The sequence below is a fragment of the Arvicanthis niloticus genome, chromosome 1, assembly GCF_011762505.2.
Source record: "Arvicanthis niloticus isolate mArvNil1 chromosome 1, mArvNil1.pat.X, whole genome shotgun sequence".
Taxonomy (NCBI): Eukaryota; Metazoa; Chordata; class Mammalia; order Rodentia; family Muridae; genus Arvicanthis; species Arvicanthis niloticus.
Genome location: NC_047658.1, coordinates 55,650,148 through 55,668,263, shown reverse-complemented (window position 1 = coordinate 55,668,263; position 18,116 = coordinate 55,650,148). Strand labels below are relative to the sequence as shown.

General features: G+C 45.9%; 1 protein-coding gene across 1 annotated transcript in view; it reads left to right on the top strand.

Moving 5' to 3' along the window:
- The first annotated feature begins 561 nt into the window (after nt 1-561).
- Abhd17c (abhydrolase domain containing 17C, depalmitoylase) overlaps nt 562-18,116 on the top strand; it is a 38,979-nt gene continuing 21,424 nt past the window's right edge. Inside the window, exon 1 of the mRNA XM_034489031.2 lies at nt 562-1,369. Coding sequence (XP_034344922.1) covers nt 807-1,369 — 563 coding nt within the window. The 5' untranslated portion in view covers nt 562-806. The remainder of the gene's footprint in view (nt 1,370-18,116) is intronic.

The following is an 18,116-nucleotide window of genomic DNA, read 5'->3' as shown; positions in this document are numbered from 1 at the left end:
ACCAGAGCACTTATGGTAGGGGCTGTTCAAAAAGTCTGGAATCTCAGTAACTGGTGGTGGAGCAAGAAGCATCTGAGTTCTAAGCGAGTGTAGGCTAAACTGTCTCAATCATCCAAAAGAGAGAAAAAAAAAAATAGCATTGATTAGAGGAAAGCAAGGCATTTTTAATTTATTCAATTCTCTTTCCCAATAATTATCTTTTACATAAATTCCCAATAACCCACCAGAACAGAAAGTTGGTTTTGGAGAACCGAATCCTAAAGTATCTGCACACCTACCTTTTCAACCCAGGATAGTCCCAACCGCCCTTACCTCTTCAGAACCCCGCACCAATCGCGCTAAGCCCCGCCCCAGAAACCACGAGCCTCGCTTCGGACCCTTGAGTTAGTTCTAACGAGTAGCCCCGCCCAGATGCTCTAACTCCCGCCCAAGAGGCGGGAGCCCCGCCCAGACAGGGGAGTCCTGCTTCAGACTAAGGCGCCCGTTCGGATGGATAGCCCCGCCCGCCTGTGGGGGCGCGCGGCGCGGTAACCCGGAAGTGGCGGCAGCGTGCGGGGGCGGGGCGGCGCGCTCGAGCGGGCCATGGCCGCCGCCGCCGCGGGCTTTGTGTGCCGCGCGCGAGCCCCGGCCGCCCGCACCTCGCCGGGGCTGCGGGGCCGCCGCTGACCCGCCCCGCTCGCCGAGCCGCGCCCGCCTGGCCCCGCCCCTGGCCTCTCCGCCTCCTCGGCCGGCCTCCAGTTCTCGGCGCTCTCCCTCTGCGCTCCCTGCGCTTCCCTCCCGCCCGCGGCGGGCTTCAGGCCGCCCCGATGCCCGAGCCCGGCCCCAGGATGAACGGCTTCTCGCTCGGCGAGCTGTGCTGGCTCTTCTGCTGCCCTCCTTGTCCGAGCCGCATCGCCGCCAAGCTGGCCTTCCTGCCGCCCGAACCCACCTACACGGTGCTGGCGCCTGAGCAGCGCGCGCCCGCGCCCGCTGCGACCCCCGCGCCCGCCCCGGCGGCGCAGCCCGCTCCGGCCGAGGAGGGTGCGGGCCCCGGAGCGTGCAGCCTGCACCTGAGCGAGCGCGCCGACTGGCAGTACTCGCAGCGCGAACTGGACGCCGTCGAGGTCTTCTTCTCGCGCACGGCCCGCGACAACCGGCTGGGCTGCATGTTCGTGCGCTGCGCGCCCTCCAGCCGCTACACGCTGCTCTTCTCGCACGGCAATGCCGTGGACTTGGGCCAGATGTGTAGCTTCTACATCGGCCTGGGCTCGCGCATCAACTGCAACATCTTCTCTTACGACTACTCCGGCTATGGTGTGAGCTCCGGCAAGCCCTCCGAAAAGAATCTCTACGCCGACATCGACGCCGCGTGGCAGGCTCTGCGCACCCGGTGAGCCCCGAGCCACGGGTGGGGTGCTGGCTTGTGCTCCCGGATTGTTGCATTCGCTTGGGATCACCAGCCCTCGGGGATAGAGAGCTCAGACTTAAAGGGTCCTGCCTGCTTTTCACTGGCCCGCGCGGCCTGGAGTCTTTGTGGCTCCGGTTAAACGCACGTGGCCGCTGTGGGGGGTGCTAACGTACCGGCCAAACCAACTTGGTTGGGCTTGAGTTGTGTCAGGAGCTACGTGCAGACCCCGAAGGTCTGGTAGAAGTGACCTTGGGGTTTTCAGAGCCCGTGAAAGCAGGGGAGAGACTATGACCTCTAAGAGACTTTCCAAGTAGAAGGTGTCCCTGGGGCGATCCCTGAATAATATGCCCTTAAGGCGGGGTCTGGTCCGGTGTGGTGTGGACTTTACCTCCATGTCCGGCCGAGTATTTAGTACCCGGAGATCAGGAAGTTAGCTGACGTCGGAACCTTCCCTAAACCCCACCAGTAGCGCCGAGTGTCTTACAGGCGTCAGGGAATCTGTTGACCTTGAGTTAGCGTTCATAAAACTGGAAAGTATTTATTCAGGGTCTTTTACATGCCAGGCACAAATTGTTATATTCTGAAGACAGACCAGGTGGAAAAAAAAAAAAAAAAGGTTAAGTTTTACCCTGAACTTAGACATTTGGTTTGTGGGAAAAAGTCAAGTGACCTGCCCTGTTTTGGTGTTTGTGTTCTTCCCATGAAATCCCCATAACACAGGTGGCCACCATACCTGAGGTCCTGTGTGTAATGGGCTTGGATTTCTTTAGAGGAGCAAGTCCCCAGAATAAGGACAGTAGGCACTGTTCTTTTTAGAGACCTTTGTATAGTTTTAGTGAAAAATCTATTTGCTGGGCTAAGTATATGGCCAGTAATAATGACTTATTTCCATATGTGTTGCGCATGTGTTCCTAAATTATCCCTTATGCTTCTTGGGAAACGGCTTGTATAACAGAGAAGTACTTAGTATTTACCCTGTGCTGTTTGCTCAAATTCTTCTGAGATCTTGGTGGGGATCTTATCTTAAATTGGGATATAGTTTTTGGAGAATGATGTAGGCAGATGAGGCTGGATTCTGTGCTGATGGAGTGGCTGAGGATCCACAAGTAGTCACATGCCACCTGTTCCCAAGAACAGGTTTCAGAAGTATGTGTCAGAAGCAGGGAGTGGACTACTGGTGTGGGATATGCCTCAGCTCTCCGGAGGTAGAGGCTGGAGGATTGCTGAAAGTTTCAGGCTAGCATGAGCTACATGGTGAGTTCTGTGTTGGCCAGGGCCATAGTAAGAGCTTGCCTGGAAAAAGCATGTGGGGTAGCTGGATGGCTGAGTGAGTGGAGGCTGCTTTGTGGGCAGACATGGTGACCAGAGTTTACCCTGGGGAAACCAGAGGTAGAGGGAGAGAACTGGCTCTCCGAGGCTGTCCTGTCACCCCATAATTGTGCCCACACAGTCTATCATACCCAGTTATTTTTAAAAAGCACGTGTCACAAATCTTGCTTAATCTGCCATAGTGTAGGTATTAAAAATAAATTTTAGTACTAGATATTTTTACAGTGAAACATGAAAGTCCTACCTTGAGTTGATGTTTTATAAAAATTCCTACCAAACATTGCTCTCAAGTGGACCTTTCCTTTTTTTCACTCTTGAGTGTGTATGTCTCTCTCACCACTTAGGTGAGGTGCAGTCCATTGCATTCCCCAAGCTTTGTTGGGGAAGTTAGAATTTGAATTACCTGGTAATATCTCTAAATTTTGCTTGTGGTTTATTTAATGTTTTACTAGAACTCATATCTAAAATAAGCATGAGTTCTTTGTTGTTGCTTTAGGTTTTTTGTTTTTTAAACTGCTTTTGGAGACTGAGCCTTATGAATCAGAGGCTGGTCTCAAACTCACCTTGTAGCTGAGACAGACCATCACCTCCTCCCTCTGCTTCACAAGTGCTGGTGTTACAGGTGTGTGTCACCACTCCTGGTTCCCAGAATTATACTATGAAGACACCTACAAAGCTTCTTATTCTGTGCTTTCCCAACTGGTTAGATCGACTACAGTAAGATGTTCATCCTGCATCTTAATCATGCTTGCACACCACATACATTCATGTGAGGCTGCATGTCTGAACCAAATGTTTCACAAACATTCCCCTCGCCACACCCCCGTGGATACTTTGCATAACAGAATGTGTTCTGTTTTATTTGACTTAAAAAAAAGTGCTGGGTGTGAAGTGCTAAGAGTATTTCCCGGCGCCCATGTGGGGGCTTCATTTATCCCCAGGATAATCTCACAGCCAACCAGCAGATCTCCTAACTGGTAGTTTAGAGTTCTCCCACCCCAGATTTGTAGTCATTGGATTTCTCAAAAGGTGTAAGTCTGGCTTACCTGATTCTGAGGCTGATGCCTCAGCCACCTTCCTTCAGCCTAGATTGCTGTCTGTCTTGTCTTACTGTATGTGATCCTTCAGTAACATAGTCTGGAGTAAGCTCGTCTCTGCCCCTTCCCAAGTGTATTGAGGTCTTTGCTATTGAAGGATTTTTGATCCCAGTGACAGTTACTCTGGGCTGGTACTCAGGGCTGGTTCAGAAACCCTCTCCTGAACATCAGGTCTTCTGTGAGTGGTTTCTCCTCCTGACTTTTTGGTTAACCATACTGCACAGATACTGACTAGAGAGCTCGCTGCCTCCCGAGTCGTATCTGTCCTGGCCTGTAGATTATTCCTTGAGAAATAAGTTGTCTAAGTCAACAATAGGCAGCCACCAAATCCCAAGCACTTCCTGAGCTCCTGGTTGGTATTTTGAGATTGTCCTTCATGTTAAGAGTATTGATCCTAACTGAATCTTAGTTATATTAGGAGGTTCTAGTGCCCCCATCTTGTGGCTCATGGGTTGAAGACCGGATCCCCAGTACAGTGTTCAGAAGCGGAGCTTTGGCGGAAGTGATGGGCTCATAAAGACCCACAGATTAATCTACTGATGGTTCTTAGTCAAATGGACTTTGGAAAGTGGGGAACCTAAAAGTGGGGCCTGATTGGAGTTGTTGATTATTATTGTACTTCTGAAGGCTGTGTCTTGCCTTAGCCTCTTCCTCGTTTCTCCCTGCTTCCTGGCAGCCATGGAGTGGTAGTGGGTGGGTAGGGACAACTTTCCTCTATTATGCCTTTCTTGGCACAGTTCTAAAAGCAGCAGAGCCAGCTGAACTTGGATAGACTAAAGGCTTTGAAACTGTGAGCTAAAGTAAATCCACCTTGAAGTTGTGTACCTGGTATCTGTCACAGCCAAGAGAAGTAATTAACATACTATTGCACCTGTCACTCAGTCCCTTTACTTGTGCTTATTCTAGCATTGCCATAGCTGCTGTTTAATTGACAGTTCCTTGTGGGAAGGACCTCTGTCTTCTCTATTCCCAGAAACTAGCACTGGGACTTAAAATATAGACTCTGAGTAAATATTTGCTTAGGGTGTTTCATTTATAGAATGAGTGAGTGCTCTGTTGACGAATGGCAGTCAGTCAATGCTGCTAAGTTGAAAAGAGTGGCTACAACCATTTGCCAGAAATGATGGGCGTTCAGATGGCTCGTGGTCTCAGCCACTTTTGAGCTGTCATATTGGTGTTCTTATGACATAGTGGTGTCTGTGTTGAGCAAAAGAAAGATTATTCTCATTCTTCATGTGGCCTCTGTTTTTATCTATTACATGTCTGTGCAGCTCCTGTGTTATTGTGATTTTAACAGAGAGCTGGAATTCTCCCCAGTATGCAGACTCCCACATGCATGTATAAAGTCACCCAAAAGAGGGTGCAAAGGCAGAAAAGGTGATTTGCTATTTGGAAAATAGGTCATTGATTTAAGAATTTAAGCATTTTCTGGGGCTGGGGGAAGCGTTGGAGAGGAGGTAGAAACTGTGACCTTCTGTGGAAGAAGAAAGTTGGCATGTGACCACAAGAAATGGCCACTAAGCCGGATGGAGATAAAGGTGCATGCATCCCCTCTGCAGGCTCAGAAGCATTGAAGAGGACACTGTAAATCATGGGGCTTGTTGGAACCTGTGGTGTTGCTGGAGTTGGGAAGGTGAAGTGGCTGATGTATGCAGGGCAGGGTGAGGCTAGGTGGATCCAGGCTCTGTGCTTGCCTTGTAAGAAGGCCGATCTTGTCAAGAAGTGTAGACTGCAGATGTTTGACTGTGACTTAATGGGATTGAACCCAAATGAGCAAATAACCCCCAAGAATGAGGTGTAAAGTAGGCAGAGTATTTTAGCTGAATTGTTTTCATCTAGATTTCCAGAAGTGGGACAGTGGGGCATTCATTATTTGGTTAGTGGTCATCTCTGAGCCTTCCATTTAATGTAGGTGGCAAGGACAGTGGAGGAGAAAGGAAGGCATTTGATAGCAGAGGAAGCAGATGCAGAGAGGGGAAGATAAGACAGAAGCTTGTTTTGTGCCTTGGTTCAAAAGCAATTCAAAGACCCAATATCTTACTCAGTCAGCAAACTGTTTATTAGCCATTGTCTGTCTGTTTCTCTCTCTGACAACTGATTTTAGAAGCAAGTTGAACATATATCCACATGCTGTTTGGTGACTTTAATGTCTGCCACTCATAGGCTCTGTGATTTGGAGAATCCTGTGACAGTAAAGCTATGGTGACATAGGTGATGGCGGTTGAAAGACACTGTCTGTTGATTGTGATTGATATTTAAAATTATCACTCGGTATAATTTCCTCAAGAATAACAAAGCTCTCCTTTTCTGAGCATGGTGAAGTTGGTAGCATACCTCTTTGTTCTCAGAAGGAATACTGTGTATCAGTTAGGATTCTGATTTCAGAAAGCCTAGGATTTCTGTCTGTTTTTGATCAGTAGTAAGAAAACAGAACCTGTTTTGAACACTGTTTGATACAAGGAGAAAGCACAGTGGTATTTATAGAAAGGAAATGTACTTGTCTGCTAGTATCTATGGGCGGTTGTTTCCAGGACCCCATGGATACAAAAATCCACAGCTCAAGTCCTTAGTAGAAAATGGCACAGAATTTGCATATAACCCACATGCGTCCTTTAAATCATGTCTAGATTACTTGTAAGATCTAATGCAATGTATTAATTAGATGCTATGTAAATAGTTGTTGGATTGAACTATTTAGGGAATAATGACAAGGCAAAGGTCTTGTTCAGGAGAGATGCAGTTTCTGTTTTTTGATACTTTGATGGTGAATCTGCAGGTGTACAACGTGTGGACACAGAGGATCAACTGTCAGAGGGTTGGCTGTCAGTGCTAGCTCACAGTTCCAGCAGTGGGAGACTCCTGTTAGGAAGAACATGGCTCTTCTTTAGAGCAAATGTGTCCAGACAAAGCAGCTTGAAAGCAGTCTGTCTGCTAGTCTGCACAGAGCCCTCCCTCTGGCTGCTCCCTCTTCCTCTCCATGCTTGGAGCCTAGGCTTACTACTTGGTCCCTGCAGGGAGCAGAGTCTGAGTTCTTGCCTCCTCCCAGGGGAACCTGCCGACTAGTTCTGTTCTGATGGACCTTGTACTTCTACTGTTACCCAGTTGCAGGATATCTGTTTTCTTTGGTAATGTTTAACTTCATAATGAGCCTGCTCTCCTCTCAGCATTTTATTTAGGATATTCTTGGAGCATATCCTAAGTACTCATCATTTAACATTCAGTCTTAAGCTGGAAGAAGCGTTGCCACAGCCCATTAAGGCTGGCTGATTTGAATCTACCTTACCCTTAAGATCCTTTGCTACCTTCTGCTTCCTCTCTTCACCCTCCACTACACTTTTTAAATCTTTGTTCAGCAGTCATAACCCCAGATAAGACACTGAAGTCCTGTTTTAGAAATTGTCGAGGTCATTTGGTCACTCCTTTCTTATCCACACTGGCTTCTGCTAGCCTCATATTGAAGCTATAGGTATGGTCCAGTCCCCATCCAAATGTACATAGGCGATAGAAAACAATGACTTTTTTTTTTTTTTGACACACTGTTCTAAGTAACAGGCTCCTTGATTTTGATAAGAAGATAGACAGTAGATAAAAACTAAAACTTGGATTTGCCAGTGAGTTTCATTTCAGACTCATCACTAACTATCTCTCTTTGTCCCTTTGTGCTGTTGTAGCAGCAATATGTGATTTATAAAGAAGAGAAATTTATTCTTCCTCATTTGCACCCTGGAAAGTCTAAGGTCAAAGCATTGGTAGGTTCTGTGGTGTGGTGAGGGCTCTGCCTTAGCTTCCGAGAAGATTTCTTGAATACCTTAGAGGGGCAGAAGGCTCCTCCTCAGAGGGATTAGAGCTGGGCAGGGCTGATGGGGTTTTGTTTCACATTGCATTATCTTGTGCTTGCTTACTGTACCCTCTTGTAAGGCTTGCTTCTGAATGCTATCCTTACTTCTATCTTCTACTCCTTATGGTTTCTCTATCCTATTCAGCAAAGATGATGTCCTGTTATGTTGAGCCCACTCTGACAGAAGACATTGTTCCCTCCAGGAGGGTGGGGCCATCTTGGTCTATCACCTCCTAAAGGTTCCTTCCTCCTAACAGTGGTAGGTGGGAATTAAGTTTCTGCATTGGCCTTGGGGAAGGACTATGGCGGATGCACAGGTCAACTTTGTCTACTCTGTCTCTCATGTCCAGTGCTCCACATTTACTGTCTGTTTCCAGTTGGCTCTGCTTTCCATTCATTCCGGGTGTGTTGCACAGAATCTTGGCCTTGAAAAATGTACCGTGGTTAATTCCTTAACCAGGACAGTGGGGTTGTAGATGTCATTGTTCTTTTGTGACCTCATGTGTGGGCATCTGATAAAAGCCTGGGAGTGATGGTAGAGAGCAGCCAAGGAAGAGAGCAGCTCTTCTTCCCTTTGGACACTTCTCATCTTCCTATGCTTCCCTGCAGACATCAGATGACTCTGAGGGTGGTGGAAGTGCCTGTTGTGTACAGAGCAGAGAAAGCGGGAAAGGGATGAGGCAGATGCTGCACAGTGCAGTAGGCTTGTGTGGCCTGAGCTAAGGATTCCCAGCATGAGATGGTCCAATGGTTTAGGAGATTTACTTCACTTAGGAGATTTACAGCTGGAACTGGTTTCCAGCTTATGTCAGAATCACATAGGCAAGGCTGTTAGAAGGATAGCCCAGAGCTTTCAGATCGAGTATTTAGTGATTAAGGGAACAGATTTTAGTCCCAACAGACTTGGATTTAGGATATTGCTGTGTCACAAGTTTCTTGGTACCATTAGGATGCTGTGGCCTTCTCCAGCCTCCATTGAATAGTGTAATTGATAATGTGGTGTAAATGATAATACCTATGCCAGGTCCTGACACAGCACCTCCACATAGTGAGGCACAAGCATGAGATGCTATTGCTGGAGATTGTTGATAGAACTGTTGGAGTTGCTGTACCAGATGCTCAGATGATACTGGAGACCAGTCCCATAGGTAGCTAACCCTTCCTTCCCCCACTCTGTCTGTAGGGCGATGTTCAAGTGGAGCCTCACTCTGGGGGTACATTTAAAGCTGAGAAGAGAGAAGTTCTCAGGATTTGTTTTGGAGAGCAGTGTGCAGCAGTGCTGTGTTCCTACTATGGTGTTTATATACTTACTGGAAGAAGTTCTTTCCAGGAGCAGAAGCCTTACCTGTAATCCAATACCTGTAGTCACTTTGCAGGCTGTCCTTTGTATTGCTGTAGCCACAAGGGAGCCCTCTCAGATGCAGATTTTCTGGGGGAAAATCAGGACAGGGGTGAAGCCTTGGCTTCTCTTGCCATTCAGAGCTTTCTCACTGTTCTTTGCTAAGAGGACAAACATAAGCAATCGCTTGCCTATATCCTGAAGTTGGCCAAAGGACCTGAATCATGTTTCCTTTTAAAATATGAATGTTCCCATAAGGCCTTGCACATCCTATTCAGGGAGCGTTTTCAGGGCTGTGTAACAGAGCTCATTGATAAGTTCCATGATATTGATTCACTGTAGAGCTAAAGGGCTGTGGCACCGAGGTGAAACTGGAAGCCTGTTTCCAGGAAGTCTGGATTGCTCAGGTTCGGGGCTCAGGCGACAGTTAGCTGAGTATCAGTTACACACTGAGTAACTGAGAGAGCCTCTGCAGCTCAGCACAGGAACTTCAAAGAAAAAGGAACACAAAGAACCCCTGCGTGCTGCTTCATCTGACATTTTAAATGCTTATAGTGAAGTGTGGGCAGTTGCTTTGTGGGGAAGAGTGGAAAGCAGACCTTCTCAGAATATATTCACCAGAGAATGTGTTTGCAGATGGAAGTGTGATTGCTGGCTGCTACTGTAGTGTTAGGGTTAGAACTCAGAAGGGAGTTCCAGCTTTGCCCCAATTGACTTCTGTGAATGTCCTAGATGCAACCAAACTTTCTGCAGTGATAACAATACTGACTGTAAAGGTCCATGATGCCAGAACAAAACCAGTTTATGATAATTGATGTTGGTGGTGGTGATGATGATGTGTATGTTGGTACATATTAGTACATGGTATATGGGTGGATGCCAGGGGAGGTTTGCTTCCACCTTCATGTGGGTTTGGGGGATTGAACTTGGGTAGTAGAGCTTGCAGCCAGCCCTCTGTGTACTGTGGGATCTCTCCCAGCCTCTATTGTTTTAATTTTTATATACCTGTTAGGAAAAGACTGTTCACATGCTAATTTGTTTCTGTGCATATTTTATATTATAATTAGGCTAGATGAAGTAAGTTAAGAAATGAACATGTCATTTTGGAGTTAATGGAAGAAATTAGTTTTTCTACTAGATTAGGAACTTACTGAGCTAAAAATAAGTGTACAGAGGGGTAATAGTTCAGGCTGTCATTGGTGTGTAGAGTAGATCCTGAGTTCCTGCAGTCTGAAGGTTCACATTCTCAGGTGGCACTCACTGGTCTTTTCATGGTGCACGTAGGCTCAGTGTTCAGTAAACATGGTCTACCCTGGTTCTGAGCCTGGGGAGCCCTTTGGCACCTTCCCTTTCATCACATACCTGAGCAGTGGGTCATTTTCCTGACCTACCACCTCTTCCCCATTACAGCCCTTGTCCCTGTCTGTTCCACCTTTCATTGCTGTTCTCTGCAGGTCTCTCTATCAGTCCTGGGTCAGACCTGAATCTACATGGTTCTCTTGGCTTGCTAGTGCTTCTCACTAGCAATGTAACATCCTGGCATGCTGTCTGTTGAGCAGAGCTGATGTGAGGGTGTGTGATCTAAATCTTAGGGTCACTGGGCCTTGTAAGCTTGTGAAGTAGGCAGTGGAGAAGCCTGCATGGTAACTGGTGTTTGGCTATTACCCTTTCCCTGATATTTGCCGCAGTTCTTCACCTGGAGTGGAGAAGCATGTCACTGTGGTGTAACAGACTTTTGAAGTTTGTTTTGAATTAAATATATACTGCTTTGTTGTTTTGAGACAGTTTCTCTGTAGCCCAGGCTGACTGGGAACTCATAGCATTCCTCAGCTTCTGAGTGTGAGCTGCCATGCTCAGCTGATGTACAATAAATACATAGTTCTCCTTGTTTTTAAGCTCTTTTTGGCCTTTGTCTAGGGTATAGTCCGTACATTTTGATCCTATGCTTTGTCACCCCACCTTCTGTGTCAGCCTGTACAATATTGTACGATATCTAGGAATTATTCAACAGCCTGTCTTGTGACCCCTTTCCCTACATGATTCTCTCTGACTGGACCATTGTACAGGTCATATCTGTGGTCGCCCTTGCTCTTTGAAGTCACCTGGACTGAATTGCTGCAAGGATTTTGAGTTCTCAAACACCTATCTTCCTGTGGCTCACCTTACAACCTATTGGGTCTGCTTACTGACAGATATGTCAGATACCTTCTGTGAGCCTGACATTATGACTAAACAAAACAAGTGCTGGCCTGGTGATGTTTCTGTTCACAAGTGCTGCTGACAAACACTGCTCATGATAGTGATGATGATCGTGTAGTACAGCACAGAAGGTGTTGCAGAAGAACAGCTGGGCGCTGCTGGGAAGACTCGGGAGTGGGTCAGTGGTTACAGTTAATTATAAAGGGAGGCTAGGATTTGCTTCATCTCAGAATGAAGCAATGGAGAAAGAGTTGTATCCCTGTGTTGGAGTGTGCCTGGCAGATGCAGAGTATCAAGGAAGTCAAGATGTTTGGGGCAGGAAATTCAAGGGTCCAGTGGAGGACAGTAGATGAAGACTGAGTAATTCGGGGACCACTGGGGTTAGGTAGAGATGTGATGTGATCCGATTTAGATGTTAGTTCCTCAGTGTTCTTGATAAAGTTGGGGGGGGGCGTGGCAAGGGGGAGGCTGCTACACCACTAGAAAAGAGAGACCAATAAGAATTTGGAGTGTTTTAGATGATGTGATGAAGTGTGTGCTCAAAGTTTGGGTGTATTTTAAAGATAAAACTAACAGTATTTACTGATGCAGAGTAGAGACTGGGAATGTCAAAAATGACAGCAGGGGCCAGATGGGATATATTTCTGAAATCCTAGCTCTTGCTGGCATTCCAGTAGTTCCAGCACATGGAGGCAGAGGCCTGGAAATCACAAGTCCAAGGCCAGCCTAGGCTGCATGGGAAGTGCCTATCTCAGGTAAATAGATGAATAAATGTACAAATAGCTGCAAGAATGGCTCAAGTTATAGGAAAGTTGGTCTTGTTTCTGTTGAGCTGGGTAGCTAGGGATAGGGTGGTAGACACCTAAGGAGTGTGCTGTTAAGCTTCTGAGTTTGAGGTGTCTGACACACAAGTGTGGGGTGCAGGAGTGAGAGTACTAGAGGTAAGAGAGTTGAGAAAGGAATCCATAGAAAATGAAAATATCTGTGCTGGCTAGTCTTACATGAACTTGTCACAAGCTAGAGTTATCTGAAAGAAGGAACCTCAACTGAAAAAATGTGTTTGTAAGATCTAGCTGTAGAGGGCGTTTTCTTAGTGATTGATGAAGGAGGGTCCATTCCATTGTGGGTACTGCCAAACCTGGCCTGGTAGTTCTGGGTTCTATAAGAAAGCAACCTGAGTAAGCCATGGGGAGGAGCAAGCCAGTAAGTAGTAGCACCTCTCCATACCTCTCCATGGCCTCTGCACCAGCTCCTGCTTCCAGGATCCTGCCCTGTTTGAAATTCTGTCCTGACTTCCTTTGAACAGCAGTATGGAAGTGTAAACCAAATAAACCCTTTCCTCCCCAAATTGCTGTGGTGTTTCATTGTAGCAATAGAAATTCTTAACTAAGATAGCATGTGAAAGAGTTGTCACTTTTGGACCAGCCAGACAGCTCAGTGAATGGGTGAGAGTGCGTGCCACCAAGACTGAGACCTTAGATCTGAGCGTTGGAACCCACATAGTGGACAGAGAGAACTGATTTCTACAAAATGCCAAGATGCCTGTCCCTTCCCCTCAAACACACAGAACAAGAATGGATCAATGTAAATTTGAAAAGTTAAAGGAGTTCCCACTTTTGCCTGAGATCAGTCTGCTTCTGTTACCATCCTTTTCCTTCCAGGGTCTCTGGTTGGTGTTGCCACAGGCTGCTAGAGGCAGGTGCTGAAGGACAGAGCACTCGTGGCTGGCCTCTTTTTCTTTGGGAGAGAAAGAACGTCTTGGGGTTAGATTGTGTGTTATGTCTGCCTGGCTTGTCTCACAGAACAAGCCATACCTAATTTCCCTTATACCATTTGGCCCTCCCTAAGCCCATGGAAGTTTTGTGTCCTCACTTAATATTTTGCACTGCTGTTTTGACAGCAGTCTCCATGACTGTATACATCCTGGCTTCCACTGGATCAATTTTGAAAGCCCTCCTACTGACCTGGTGTGCTCTTGATCTTTTTGATGTGTGAAATGCCAGAGACCTGTAATTACTTTCACAGGATTAAGGATGGCAAAGGATAACCATTTTAATTTGCTGGCTGCCTGTCTGTCTCCTCTGTCCCCTCTGAACTAAAAGTGGGACAGGTGTTTCTTGGGGGACTTTTGCAAACTTAAGTCCATTCTAGTTTTTGAGTTATCCTCTTAACTTTACATTTAACAAAGAACTGCAAAGTTAATTAACACCCCAAACAATTGAAATCTTAATCATTTAGGAGTTGGAGTTTTTTCTTCTGTCTTAGCTTTTTTTTGTAGAATGAGAGACTTCTGCTCCCTGTATATTTCTGAAAGGGACTCGCCCCATCCCAAAGGTGTGGTGGCTTCCTCTCTAGAATCCTCTGGCACTTGGTCCTATGCCACCCTTACATGTGCCTTGTCAACATAGCAGACTTCCCTGTCTCCACTCTCTTATCACTCTGATTTTGCCCCTGCTGGGTCTTGTACCCTCCCTAGTCTTCTAAGTAGCTTTTGTGTCCGCCTTCTGGGAATGTGGCCTCCTTGAGGAAAGACAGCCATAGCTAATTGTTCTTAGACATAGTAGATGTCGTGCCCAGGACGAACGTTCCTTCAGCAGGGCTGGCCCTGCCTGCTCTAATGGCATTAGTGGATGGGCTAGACAGAGTCTGGACGGGGTTTGTGTTTCGGGCATTTTGCCTTTTCAGATTAAAGATTATAGGCCTTGATCTCCTTAATTCTGGCCACAAAAGCAGCAGTCAGGTTGCTGGTACAGTTTTAGCTTCCAGTGAAGTCCTCCAGGGCTGAGTGTGGAAGTGTAACTCAGTTCTGGGAAGTACAAGGATCTGGGAAGATTGAAGTTTTCTTTATAGCCTGCAAAATAGTTCCTTAAACCAGTCTTGATCAAAGATGAAGCTTTCAAAAAAAAAAAAAAAAAAAAAAATCAATGCCTCATCCCCCCATATGTGCATTCTAAAAAGGAGGGATGTCCAAATTGCTTAGAGGGGACAGGGTGTGTGAGTGTGGGTGTGTTTTGAGTGCAAGTCTAGCTACTATCAGGGAACTTAACTACCATTCTTTATATGTATAGCCTTCTCCTTCTGTTTTATAATACTTGTGATAATGGTGGTTATTACAAATACCGTCAGCGGACACTGACTGCTTGACTGTCGATTCATTCCCTCTGGTCTATGAGATCTTGGGGCTCTCTTTTCCCATACCATGTTGTTTATGGAAAGCCATTTTATTTGGAGAATCTCAAAATACAAGCCAAATAAGGAAATATGGGAATCAACTGGCCAGTGTTAGTATTCCTCTTGGAGCAGTTGTTATAACATCCCGCCGTCCAGCATCCGTCTCCACTCACCGCACCAGGCTGTTCTCAGTACTTTGTGTAGGCTGTTCTCTTTCAAAGGAAGAATGTAAAAGCATTGAAACACAGCCATGCTGTCTGTCTGATTGCTGGCAGGATCTCATTATATGGTCTGGTGGTGAGCAGGTGTGGCACCCTACCTTCCTCACCATACAGTAGACAGTGTAGGTGACAGCTGGAGAGTGGGCTTCATGTGTGATGGACTGAAGGGGCTTGCAAGCACATGGAATGCCAGATAGTCAGAAGGAAGGCTGGAGGTTAGTGGCTGTTCTCCCCCGCCTCCCCCCAAATTAGTCATGTAAAGATGATGGGTGGATCAGTGACAGAATTGGTCAGAACTCTTAAGGGAGCAGTGGCTTCTGGGGGACTACTAAAACACACAGCTCTCAGCTCCTGTCTTTGGGCCTCAGTGCCTCTCTTTCTTGTAAGAAGAGTTTTGTGCCCATTCTGCTGAGGCAGCATTTGTCAAAGTACTGTTTTGTGCTGAAAATAACTATTTTCATATAACTTCACATCCATGAAGCAGGAATTTTGGGCTGACCCATTTCACAGGCATAGAAACTGAAGACTACAGAAAAATGAATGACTTGATTTGGATCACACTGAATTAAACAGCAAGCCAGAGTGTGACCCCAGGTGGGCTGACCCTGGAGTCAGTGTTCCAGTATGTATCAATTGTGTAAGCCTATTTAAAGTCATGCACAGGCTTAATCTCCTGCTCTCATTTCAAGTTCAAAGGCCATACCCTAGGATTTCTTGTCCTGAATTGTAAGGTTTGAGCACAACAATAAAATATTTAGAAACTTCAGTCTTTGAACAAATTGAGTACCTGGTATGTCCCTGTAGTGTATAGGGCCAAACACCAGGTAGGGGTTTATATTTCACACACATAATATTTAATTTGCATCTGAAAAGATGACTTTGAATACCTTCATACAGACTTCCACTACCCCTTAGGAACTCAGAGATGTTGGTTGTGTAACAAGTAGTATTCTGAAGACAGTACTTTCTGGCTTTGGAAATCACTGATCCTGTGCTTCAGGTTCTTCTGTAAAATTTTTTTTTTTTTTAAGCGTTGTTCCTCCCCCCCCCCCCCCATGTTGGCAAAGCTTGGTAAGTTTGTTTTGTTTTTAACTGAAAAGAAGAGAAATGAGTCAGCTCAGTGTATAGTTAGTCCATAGCAATGTGAAAGATAGAAACTTGGTGTTTCTAAGGGAGTTGCAGCCATCAAAGTGCTCCAGGGACCTTTGATCCGGAGAACAGTTCTTTGGGAACAGCAGGAGGAGTGCTGTGCACTTGGGGAGTTAGCAGGAGAAAGCCAGCTGGTAGTGGGTTAGCTGAGGCAGGGGCTGAGGAGTGAGTGTGTGTCAGCTGTCAGTATCTCTCCTGACTTAAACACTCCCGTGACCTGCCTCAGTGACTCTGTTGGCAGTTACTTCCAAGCAGTGTCTTCCGTGCCAGGCCCTTTCCCCCACTGAGAGCAGTTGAGTGTTCTGCCTCACTGATATTCCTGTTCTTGGCTGATTAATGATTAACTCAGTTAACGTGTTTGTTTATTTTGAAATGCTCTAATGCAGCTCAGGCATTGAAACTGTAGCAAAGCCACTGCTGGAACAATACCATTTAAATAGGAACCAGCTTTTTCTATTAACTTGCCAACTCTTTGGGAAGGGGCATATTTAAAACATCAGTTTGATTTCTTTATGGAGCTTAAATTAGCATTGCAGGTCCCTTCCTTCCTGGAGTCATGTAGACTCATAGTGTAGAATGTTTGTCTTCAGCAGCAGTTGCTTGGAAGACTGGCACTGGGCAGTTCTGGAATGACTGACCTGAGGACTTGGCTCCCAGTGGGGTTGTTTGGAGACCATAGGAACAAGACAGACAAGTTCTGTGACCCAGTTGGAGGTATGATTTATAGCTTGTTAGCAGTTGGTACATTGGTCTCAAAGTTTAGACAGTGATGGCTTCATTTGCTCCTTCAAAGCAAGGGGGGCTCTGGAGACCTGTCCAGACAGAGCCTGTAGGCAGCTGGGCAGGACGGAGCCCCCTCTGATCCCACTCAAGTTTGATCTTAAATTAGTCAGAGATTCAGAGGCATGGTGACTTGTGGTGAAACAGATTGTACCCTGTAAAGTTCTGTACTTGCCAATGAGTTTTAAAATTTTGGCGCTTCTATTATTAAGAATACCATTATGATAGTCACATGATCCTTAGTAGGATGATGAGGATGGGAACGATCTAGTAAACTCCTAATGTCAATGGTCCAAGAAAACATTTTGAATCCACAGCAAAGTAGGAAAGCAGGAAGCAAAGACAGTGCCTGTTCCTAGAAAGCCAGATGCAGAAATTACCACCTTTCTGCTTTTTATTGCAATAATTGATTGCTGTTTAAAGTTTACAAACTTATTAACTTCTTTGTTTTATTTGGGGAAGAAAGAGGCAATTTGGCAAGTATAAAATCTAGACATCTAGGATATACTCATACTGACCTAGGACTTAATTCCTCTCACAAAGTTCTGATGTTAAGTCCAGAGTTAGTTTTCATTTTACGGTGCTGGAGATAGACCCTGTGGCCTTGCTCATGTTAGCAGGTGCACCAGAATTGAGTCACACCCCCAACACAAAATTTGATTGATGGAATTGTCAGTTGTTGACACTTTGCACGACCGTCTAGCTACCAGTTTATGTTTGCATTTGTTTTAAAATGCACTAGGTTTACCATGGGCAAAAGGTAGAGAAGCGGTCGTCCATCTCCTGTGTGGTTCCCACCCTGCTCTTCTCTCCTGCCTCCCAGCTCAGTGTGCATCTCTGCAAATAGTCAAGCCGAACTGCAGACAATGTCAGGGGGCGGTTCATTCATTGAGGGCTAAAGACAGAGGGAATCTTAGTTATGTCTTGACGTTTAAGGATGATTTTGTAGCTTTTTACAAGTGTTCCTTAAGTGTCCCTGTTTTCTCTTTATAATTGAACATGCACTTTCATCCAGAGGTTAATGATTGTTTATTGTATGGGCTGTGTGTGTTGGGGGAATCAAAGCTGTATGTGCTGAATCCTTTTTATCTTCACTGTAGTCATTTCAAACACATGTGTCTTACACATACTAATTTTAGCACTTTTATCTTTCCATTTGGAGCTAAGGATATAGCTCAGATGATGGGGTACTTGCCTGCTGTGCACAAAACAAAGCCCTGGGTTTAGTTTGCAGTACTGCATGTGCTGGGCACAGTAGCATACACATGCGATTCCAGTGCTTAGGAGACTGGCTATTCAAGGAATTCAAGGCCAGCCTTAGGTACAGGCTACCCTGGGCCACATGGGACCCTGAAAGCCATATTTGGCACCTGGCATCCATCCATCTTTCTTTCTTTCTTTCTTTCTTTCTTTCTTTCTTTCTTTCTTTCTTTCTTTCTTTCTTCTCTTCCTCCTCCTCTTCCTCCTCCTCCTCTTCTTCAGATTTATTTATTTGTTTTTATGTATATGAGTACACTGTAGTTGTCTTCAGGCACACCAAAAGAGGGCATCAGATCTCATTACAGATGGTTGTGAGCCACCATGTGGTTGCTGGGAATTGAACTCA